The 10,336-nt window shown below is 50.7% G+C and overlaps 1 protein-coding gene across 1 annotated transcript in view; it reads left to right on the top strand.

Moving 5' to 3' along the window:
• The window catches only part of LOC103809108 (F-box/LRR-repeat protein 20), a 17,588-nt gene that overhangs the window by 670 nt on the left and 6,582 nt on the right, over positions 1-10,336 (top strand). The window contains exons 2-8 of the mRNA XM_009081923.1: positions 3,187-3,241; positions 5,078-5,152; positions 6,098-6,192; positions 7,200-7,268; positions 7,804-7,899; positions 8,151-8,277; positions 9,510-9,584. Coding sequence (XP_009080171.1) covers positions 3,187-3,241; positions 5,078-5,152; positions 6,098-6,192; positions 7,200-7,268; positions 7,804-7,899; positions 8,151-8,277; positions 9,510-9,584 — 592 coding nt within the window. The remainder of the gene's footprint in view (positions 1-3,186; positions 3,242-5,077; positions 5,153-6,097; positions 6,193-7,199; positions 7,269-7,803; positions 7,900-8,150; positions 8,278-9,509; positions 9,585-10,336) is intronic.

Below are 10,336 nucleotides of genomic sequence, written 5' to 3'. Positions count from 1 at the left end.
ATCTCCTGTAAATGAGTGTCACTGTCTGCAGGACAAAGACTGATGTGTTTGGGCAGTGCCACTCTGTCAAGTCTTGTTCTCTGGGCTGCTCACTGCACATGGCATTGGTGTGTGGCTGAGGGGTGCAAAGCTGGACTTGAGCAAAACAGAGAGCAGATGTCAAAGGGGAGAGCAACAGCCTCTGCCACCCCCAAGATGTGCTCTGCAGTGGTGCTTGGGCCTGGGGGGTGTCCTGGGCCATCTCCTTGCCCTGTGTCTGTGGCACAGTGGGCACATCCTGCTCTGCCCCACCTGTACCTGGGACGTTTGTCCTGCATTTCCAGAGGGCTGTGCTGCAGCACCTGGGTACAGACATCAGAGAAGGCTGGTTTGTTTGGGTTGGGAGGGACCTTAAAGACTGTCCAGTCCCACCTGCCATGGGCAGGGACACCTCTCACTAGCTCAGGTTGCTCCAAGCCCTGCCCAACCTAGCCTGGAACACTTCTAGGGATGGAGCAGCTACAGCCTCAGGAGATGGTCCCAAATCCTTGTCCTGGCACTGCTGTCTCCACAGCACCAAAAGCAGCACTCCATTCCCTCCCTCCCCTCCCTCCTGGGCTGCTCCAGCTGCTCCTTGGGTGAGTCTGAGTGGTGAATCCCTTGGCTCTGGCTGTGTTCATCTCCCCAGAGAGGCATCGTATCCCTGTTTTCCTGCTCTGCATTCCCACTGCCCCTGCAAAGGAGCTCCCACTCCCTGAGTGCCACCCCAGCCCTGCATTTCCCACAGCTCTGGTGAGCTCTGCTGCTCTCCTGAAGGATGTTTCACCCCTGGTGTGATGTGGAGCTGCTAAACTGCTCCCATTTGGCCTGGAGGAGTGGGAATTCAGCTTTTCCTTGCTGGTTCATGGGCAGGTCAAGCAGTTTGTGGTGTAAGCAGCTTTGGCCCCATGCTGCTCCCAGCACAGCCCCAGCACCCTGCCAGCTGCTCTGCACACCCCACACTGCCTGTCCCCCTGGGGCTGGACTTCTGCTGGCACTGGGAAGGGGCAGGAAGGGTGAGTTGGCAGCAGAGTTGGTGTTTCTCCCCCTCTGCCCAGCCCGTGGCATCAGGACTTACCTGGGATGCTGCTCAGTGCCATAAGTTGCTGTGGGTAATTTTAGAAGGCTGAAGACCTAAGCTAGCTCACCCCAGAGCCTGCAGCATCCAGGGATTTCAGCAGTCCTGACCCTAATCTAATCGGAGTGGCAGTGGGAAAGTGAGGAGTCCTACAAACCCCTGAGTGGATTAAGAGGTTGAAGCCTTGAAAATTGCTCCATCTGAGTGTGTTTTGCCCAAATTCTCCAGTGTTTGAGCTGCCTGCAAAGTCCTGCACTGGGGAGTCACTTTGCAGTGAAATAATCTAATCTGCTGCAATTCCAGACCTGTTTCATTCCTGTTTGGAATGCTTAGTCTGCCTTCAGCTGGGATCATTTGATGCTAAAGTTGATTTTGTGGATTATTTGCTCACTGTCAACTCTGAAGAGTAAAAAAAAAAGCAATGTAAAAGAGTTCCTCAGGCAGCTGTGAGCAGAATCCTGTTTGGATGGAAAATAAACATCCCAGTGCTGTGCCTTGGGGTCTGGTAAGGCAAAATTGGGGAAAATTTATCCAAGTAATTCTGATCAACTTGCTGCCACTGCTCAGTCAGTGCTGATTTGAGGTGGTTTAATGCTCCCCAGCAGTTCCTTGGAGGGGAAAAAAGCTCATCCTCAGTTCTCTCAGGAATCTCAGCTCAGGTTGTTGTGCCTGCAAAACTCTACCTGAGCTCCTGCTGTTCTTCCCAGTCCATGGGTAGCTGTTGGAGCTGGTTCTGAACTGCTTAAATCCACAGCAGAGCACTGAGTCTGGGACAGAGTCGTTTTTGCAGCTTCAATTGTGCTGAATCATCGACTCAGAGTCCTGAGCAAATGCAGGAGCAGCTCAGGAAACACTGGGAAAGGCTCTGGAGCTGCTCAGAGCTGCAATCTCCGAGTGGGGGAAGGAGAAGTGTTAACCCCGACAGGGACAGGGGGGAGTGTGTGCCCCCAGTGACATCCCAGTTCCTGTGTGGGGAGACTGGGAGGGAGGAGCAGGAAGGAGGAAAGAATTCAGCCAAGACCTGCTAGCCCTGCTCGAGGGATGAGATGCTTATTCCCAGCCTGGGATTTCCAAGAAGGGAATTTTAATGAAAATACAGCAAACTTGCTTAGTTAGTGACCCAGACACTGTCCCCATGGAGTCTGAGGTTTGACTCGCTGCCCCAGTGGGAATTTAGGGTGAAAGCAAGGATTTTCCACAGCTTCTCCCATTTCCCGAGACTTTCCTGGCATTGTTGTGCCTGGACATGGTGCTGAATAATGACATTGTGCTGAGGACATGACATTGGGCTCAGGGGGAGACTTGTCCCTGAGCAGGGAGTGTGGGACAGCTCTAAAATCCACAGTTTTATGATCCCAAACAGTGGTAAAGTCCATGTCAGCTCTTCTCCAGGGCTTTTCCTCAGCACATCACTGCCAGTATTGTCTCATGGTGAGATGAGAAGTGTCTTGAGCCAAACTCCTTGAGTCCACCAGTGTCTCTGGGCAGGGCAGGAGCACCAGCCCCTTGGAAAGAGTCTCTTTCCATCTTTTCTCTCAGCTCCTTCAGGCACTGGAAGGCCACAATTAGGTCACCCTGAAGCTTCTCCTCTCCAGGCTGAACGTTCCCAGCTCTCTCAGCCTTTCCTCACAGCTCTCCATTGCAGAGTGGAATGAGAACAGTGTGTGCCCTGTCACTGCTCTGATCCTGAGCTGGTGCTGGTGGCACTGCCCAAACTTGGGAGCTGTTGCTGAAGCTCTTGGTGGTGTTGCCCTCAGAGCCAAACAGCCCAAGGTTGGTGCTGCCATGGCCCAGCTGAGCTCTGGGGCTGCACAGCACCTGTGAGGGGAAATTTGGGTCCATAACCACTGAGTTTGCTGTCAGTAACTACCACAAGGTGTGAGGTTCCCCTTTCCCAGTGACTCGTGGCTGTGTGTTGCTCTCGTTCGGTTCCTGCTGGCTCTGCACTTCTTTTCACAGCTCAGCTTTCAGCCCAATCACAAAGAACTTCTGCTGTCTCCAGTCCTTTTTTTTCCCCCCCTGCTTTGTTCTCTGTGTTCCCTTTGTTCCAATGTCAATAACCAAGAAGGTATCTCTTCTTTCTCTTCCAGCATTTTCTCCTTCCTGGATGTGGTCACTCTGTGTCGTTGTGCTCAAGTTTCCAGGGTAAGGACCTTCCTCCTTGCTGGGGGGTTGGATGGGAGGGACAATCCCCTGGGGACCCTGGAAAATTCCCTTGGCACCAGGGAAGAGGATTCCAGGCTGGAATAGCATTTTCCAGTGTCCTGGGTAGGAAGGGGAAGGGATTGACTTGTTGCCCAAAATTGGGTGAGTCCAAAGTGGCATCTTGGGGTTTTGGTGGAAATCTAACAATTTTGGTTCACAGTCAAGGAAAGGTTATTTCCTCCTTGGATGTAGTTGGGATAAGCATGGGAAAGAAAGAAGTGTCTCTTTCGGGTTGGATTTGGCCTTAATTAGCTGATGGGTTTGGGAAATCCAACTTGATTTACTTACTTGGGAAAACTCCTCCAACTGCAGGTTTAGTTCTCTGGAGCTTCCAAGTTTCTCCAGGTGTTTTTTTCCTGTCAGTGTCTGATCACAGCCAGAGGAAGGATCACTTCAGGAAGGGTGGGAGGTGTTTAATGTCCTGTCCTGGCTGGGTGACACCTGCCCAGACTGATCAGTCCTGGCTCAAACCTGAACCACAACTTGCTTCATTATTCAGAGCACAGTGGATTAAAGCCTGTCCTTAATCATTATTAATTGCACTCCAAACAGCCTGTGTGATGGCTGGGCACTGCAGTTACCACCTGAATCACACAGGTTAGTAGAGAAATCCCTTCCAGCTGAAATCCACAGCTCCAGCAGATCAATACTGGCCAAACGGGGCTGGCAAAGGCTTCACCAGTGTCAGGGTATTCTCCTGGTTTGTCCCTTGCTCCTGTTTGCACAGAGAGCACAGCAGTGCAGAGCCTGCAGAGAGGGGCAGGAAAGCTCTGTGAGACATTCCCTGCACTGCACAGAGAATCACAGAACCACTGTGGCATTTTTCCCCACTGGAGCTGTTGCTTTTCCTCACTGTGATAACCTTAAAATCAGGATCAGCAGTGAGATTTGAACGACAAAACATCAATTAATGCTCAGTTCTGTCTGTTCTGACTCTGCTCTTGGAAGAACTGGGATTTTGGGATGGAGCTGAGCTCGGGGGCTGTGCTGGATGTGGCACCAGACACACCTGCACTCACCCAGGGCTCTCATCACACTGTGCTTATTACCAGATCTCCTTGTTTGCTTTGATTGTGTAATTAAAGCTTTAATTATAGCACCGTGCTGACAACCTGTTGGGTTCGTTAAGGGTGGAATTACTAACTGGGAGTTCCTGCTTCTCCTCTGTAGCAGGAACCACAGGAGATTTGGGGGGTTTAAATCAAAACTGAACCTCCTAAGTCAGAGGTAGCGACCACGGTGGTGAGGAATTCTCAGGTGGGAACGGGAGGAGCTCTCAGGTGGCAGCTGGAGCTTCACCTGGACAGCTTAAAGCTTGGAATTCCTCCACCTGTGGGACTGCTGGAGGCTGGAGAAGGTGTGCAAGAGGACACTCTTACCTGCCACACTCAGGAGGTCACTGTGTCCTCATCCTTCTCAGCCTCAGGTCACCTCTGCCCTGTCCTGCCCTCTGTGGGACTCACCTGTGCCCAACTGCTGGCTTAGCTTAGGTTCCAGGCAGGAATCTGGAGATGCTCCAGCACTGCCAAAGGAGGAGAATCAGTCGTGGCTGTGGCACCACTGACCCTCCTGTGGCTCTGGAGGAGCTGTTTGGTGTGGGACTCAGTTCCCTGCAAGAGCCTCTGCTAACTGCACAGTTCCCATGGGCTCCAGTTCCTCCTACTGATGCTTTTCCAGCTGGACACAAAGTTGTAGCTCAGAGGAACTGAGTAACTAAGGCCTCACTGAGCTGTTTTTCCCATATTAACCATATGTGCATTTCTTCCCCTGATCCAGGCTTGGAATGTTCTGGCCCTGGATGGCAGCAACTGGCAGCGAATCGACCTGTTTGATTTCCAGAGGGATATTGAGGTATAATTAAGTGACATACAAACCCATTTTTTCTTGTTCAAATGTAATTACAGCCCAGAGTGGATTTCTATTCCCACTGTAACTTTCTTTGCCTTCCCTGGAGACAGAAATCATTCCTTTCAGTCCTTTAGCTTCAGGGAGTCTTTTAAAGTCTTGGCAATCCATTCAGCTTCTGAAAATGGGCAGAATTATAGATCTGTGGCAAGACTTAAAGGTAGTAATGGAAGGAAAGGAGTTGGTTCTGTTCTGAAAACAGAAACTAGGAGAAAAGGTGCATTTTTGGGCAGTGTGGAGCAGAATTTAAGCTGCTTCTCCTTTCACTCCAAGTTAGCACATGAAGACTGAATATATGTGGAATCATGGCCTGAAATATTTCTATCCTTCCCTATCTATCTTTAACCTCAAAAATTGAGATTTAAGTGAAGGGGACTTGGAGGAATGAGGTCAAAATTATCCCTGGAAGATGCAATTTGGGGCTGTGCTGGATGTGGACTCTGCAGCACTGACAGGGCTGGAGGCTGCTGGGCTGGGCTGGAAACTCAGATTGCACTCAGCAAGAAAAGGGATGAGGAAAACAAACCCAAAGTTTGTTGTTAGAGTGTTTTTACTCCTGGTTAGAACTGGGAGGAGGGAGATGGGGAGTGTAATCACCTTCCTTGGCTTGGGGGAGGGAGGTGGGGGATGCATCACTTGGATTTCTTATGGGCACAGGCACAAAACAGCTGCTGAGTGAGTTCCCAGTGTGGGAAATGCACACACTGGTGTGGAGGGAAAAGGTAAAGAGCAGAGTGGAATTCCACTGGTTAGTGCAGATTCTTGATGGAAACACATTTATTCCCTTAGCTCTGTTTTCCCTAAGTAACAACTTGTTGTTAGTCTGGAAAATGTTGAATTCAGCACTGTGGACTGCTGAGGAGCCTTTAGGATTGTCCTGTGTCCCCCCAGGGCCGAGTGGTGGAGAACATCTCCAAGAGATGTGGAGGGTTCCTGCGGAAGCTGAGCCTCAGGGGCTGCCTGGGCGTGGGGGACAACGCGCTGAGGTACTGCTGCCCCTTCTGCCTGCTGGGAGAGGGTGGGCAGGGAGGGCTGGGGGCAGTGAGCCACACTGCTGCATTTCCTCCTCTGCTGCATTTCCTCCCCTGCTGCATTTCCTCCCCTGCTTGCTGCATTTCCTCCTCTGCTTCATTTCTTTCCTGCTGCATATCCTCCTCTGCTGCATTCCCTCCTTCTGCATTTCCTCCTCTGCTGCATTTCTTTCCTGCTTCATTTCTTTCCTGCTGCATTTCCTCCTTCTGCATTTCCTCCTCTGCTTCATTTCTTTCCTGCTGCATTTTCTCCTTCTGCATTTTCTCCTTCTGCATTTCCTCCTTTGCTTCGTTTCCTCCTTGCTGCATTTCCTCCTCTGCTTCATTTCCTCCTTTGCTGCATTTCCTCTTTTGCTGCATTTCCTCTCTTCTTCCTTTCCTCCTTTTCTTCCTTTCCTCCTTTTCTTCCATTCCTCCTTTCCTTTTTTCTTCCTTTCCTCCTCTCCTGCCTTTTCTCCTTTGCTTCCTTTCCTCCTTTGCTTCATTCCTCCTTTCCTTTTTCTTCCATTCCTCCTTTCCTTTTTTCTTCCTTTCCTCCTTTGCTTCCATTTCTCCTTGCTTCCTTTCCTCCTTTTCTTCCTTCCTTTCCTCCTTTTCTTCCTTTCCTCCTTTGCCTCTTTTCCTCCTTTTCTTCCTTTCCTCTTTTCCTCCTTTGCTTCCTTTCCTCTTTTCCTCCTTGCTTCCTTTCCTCCTTTCCTGCCTTTTCTCCTTTTCTTCCTTTCCTCCTTTTCCTCCTTTCCTCCTTTTCTTCCTTTCCTCCTTTCCTGTCTTTTCTCCTTGCTTCCTTTCCTCCTTTTCTTCCTTTCTTCCTTTCCTCCTTCCTTCCTTTCCTCCTTTGCTTCCTTTCCTCCCTCCTCTCTTTGAGCCAGCTGTGTAACTTGTCCCTGCAGTCAGCCAGACCCTGCAGACCCCCTGGAATTCATTGCCTAGGACAGACAGTGTTTTCCCTTTCCTTTCTCCAGGACCTTTGCCCAGAACTGCAGAAACATCGAAGTGTTGAACCTCAATGGTTGTACCAAGATCACAGACGCGTGAGTGAAGCTCTTCCACCCCTGTCAGCCTTTCCTTGGGTGCTCACAGCATGTTTCCAGCTCTCCTCTGAGGGGAGGCCAGGCCTGGGGGTTTGGGAGATCATGGAATCATGGAATGGGTTGGGTTGGAAGGACCTTGAAGCTTCTCCAGTCCCACCCCAGCCATGGGCAGGGACACCTTCCACCAGCCCAGGTTGCTCCAAGCCCCATCCAGCCTGGCCTGGAACACTCCCAGGGATGGAGCAGCCACAGCTTCTTCACAAATGGAGATGGAGAAATCATGGAATCATGGATGGTTTGGGTTGGAAGGAGCTTAGAGCTCATCCCATCCCACCCCTGCCATGGGCAGGGACACCTTCCATAGCTCCGGTTGCTCCAAGCCCAATCCAACCTGGCCTGGAACACTCCCAGGGATGGAGCAGCCCCAGCTGCTCTGGGCAACCTGTGCCTCCTCCCCTGCCCCTGCCCATCCCATGGGATGCCCATGACCTGGGAAGGATCCATAGCCCCAGTGTCTCCCTGTGCTCTCTTCCAGCACATGCACCAGCCTCAGCAAGTTCTGCTCCAAACTCAGGCACCTGGACTTGGCTTCCTGCACATCCATAACCAACCTGTCCCTGAAAGCACTGAGGTAGGAGCCAACAGCATCGATCCATAGAATGGTGGAGTCATTAGGCTCCGAAAACACCTCCAAGATCATCAAGTCAACGTTACACCACCCCCAGTTCCCTCGGGAACCTCCAGTTTGGGGCTGAGCAGATATTCCTCAGGGGGGTGTGGGGTACATCTATCTCCTGTGGGTTCCAGGAATGGGGATTGCAGAGGTTCTGGCTTAATTTCTTCCCCAAATGAATCCTTTCCCTTGCTCTCCCCCGTGCCCAGCGAGGGGTGCCCGCTGCTGGAACAGCTCATCATCTCCTGGTGCGACCAAGTGACCAAGGATGGCATCCAGGCCCTGGTGAGGGGCTGTGGGGGGCTCAAGGCCCTGTCCCTGAAGGGCTGCACTCAGGTATGGCTCTGGGGATGGGGTGGGCACAGCTGGCACAGTCCTGGGAATGGAATATTGGGGATCTCCAGTACTGAAACTCCTCACGTGTCTGATGGAGAGGAGCTGCTTTTGTGGGAGCTCTTCCCTAGCTGTGAGGAGTGAGACAGGGAATAAATGGCATTTCTGGGTGGGGACTCATTCCTTTTCCCATCTTCCCTTTTCCCATGGAGCAAACTCTTTCATGGAGGAGATAACTGTGTTATCCATGAGAAGGCTCAGGGGGTTTATCCATCAGGACATTCCTTTCACCTGACTGTGCCAGAATTTGCTCCATGTGTCCTTTGGATCTTGCAGTCAAGGAGAATCTCTTTTCCTTGGAAAAGAGCACAGTCCTGTTCCCTCAAGCATGTCCCAAAGTTCTGGAGATATCACAGTGTATCAGGAGAGGCTTTGATGCCTCTGGTTTGGGATATAGAAAGGCTAAAAGGTTTGGGATTTTTTTTTGTCCCATTGTTGTATTTTATGTCATTTCAACTGCCTTTTTTAAAAAGCTTCAATTCCTTACTCCCTAAATTTATGCTCCTGTTGCCTTTTTAACCCCTGAGATGGGTATAAATGGCTGGAAAACTCACTTGATTAAAGATAGAACCATCCCAGCCTATTCTGAGAATTCAGGTCATGGAAACAGCTTGGATTTCCAGGAATTTCTGGGCTGGTGAGTAATATTGATGGCAATCCAGGCTGGTTATCCATTCCTTGCCATCTGCTCCCAGAGATGTAAGAATAACAGAGTTTTCATCATCAGAAAGCAGCTTGGGTGTGTTTCAGTGCTCCTCACACTGAAATCAGCCTGGAATCATGGAATATCCTGAGCTGGAAGGGACCCACCAGGATTCCCAGCACGGGATTACAAACTCAGTGCCACTCCCAGGCCTTGGGCAGTCAAGCATTTCCCTAATTCCTGTAAAGAGTTGGTGATTTCAACACTTGCTTTGTTCATTATCCCACTTGGATCCATCAGCTTTTCCCTGAATCAGTAACTGAGGTGCTGTGGGTCTTTGCACTCTGCTCCTCAGGGGGTGGAAAACAACAGCCCAAAGGCAGAAATGCACTTGGTGCTGTTGATTTTGTGCCTGTGCTGCATTTCCCTCCTCCCCCAGAGGTATCCAAACCACTTCATTCCTCTCACAGCTTGATGTTGTTAGATTTCAGCAGTCACAGGTCGTTTCAGTCTCTCTGTTTTCCTTTCCCAGCTCGAGGATGAAGCCCTGAAGTACATTGGTGCACATTGTCCTGAGCTGGTGACTTTAAACCTTCAAACCTGCTTAGTAAGTGAAGCTTCCCCTGATTTCCCAACATCCCTGTGCATTCAGGGCCCATCCCTGAGCAGAACCACGTGGAATGTGCTCCATCCCCTGTGCACACAGGGCAATTATACAGACCTGCACAAACACTGGATGAAAAACAACTTTTTGGTGCCATTCAGGAGCATTGAATAAGCCCCAAAACAGCCTCTGCTGTGTCAGGGTTGTTCCTCTCCTCCCTGCCCTCAGAGCTTCTGGATTTGTTTGCAGGATGAGCTGGGAAAACTCTTTCCATCATGCTGGAATGACCCTGCCAGGCCTTTCCTCTCATCTCTGTGCAGAGCTGAATGCAGAAAGGCAGTTTCCATGCACAGAAAGGCTCTGAACCAGTTCTGCACTGCCAAAAATGTACATTTCTGCCAAAAAAAAAAAGAGGCTGGAATGAGCTCTGTGGATGTGCCATCGCAGCTAGTCTGGCACAGCAGCTGAGCAGCCTCTGTGCCATGGAAATGGGCAAGGTCTTGGATCTGCTGAGTGTCCTGTCCCAGTCCTGCTCCAGTACTTCACCAGTTACTGCACTGGTGCCCTTCTGCTGAGACTGGGAGCTTGTGTGGGAGGAGCTGAACTTGTAGGGAGATTCAGACCTGGGTCTAGGGTCAAGGGGAGAGGGAGAAGAAAACTGCTCAGGTTTGATTTCCTTAAATGGAAACACCAAGTTCTGCTTAGTTTCTGTTTCTTTTCACACTGGGGATGGAGCTGGATGGACAGTGTGCCCA

The sequence above is a fragment of the Acanthisitta chloris genome, unplaced genomic scaffold (genome assembly GCF_000695815.1).
Source record: "Acanthisitta chloris isolate BGI_N310 unplaced genomic scaffold, ASM69581v1 scaffold4999, whole genome shotgun sequence".
Lineage (NCBI taxonomy): Eukaryota > Metazoa > Chordata > Aves > Passeriformes > Acanthisittidae > Acanthisitta > Acanthisitta chloris.
The sequence above is the reverse complement of the archived record's forward strand: the minus strand, read 5'-3'. Positions and strand labels throughout refer to the sequence as shown.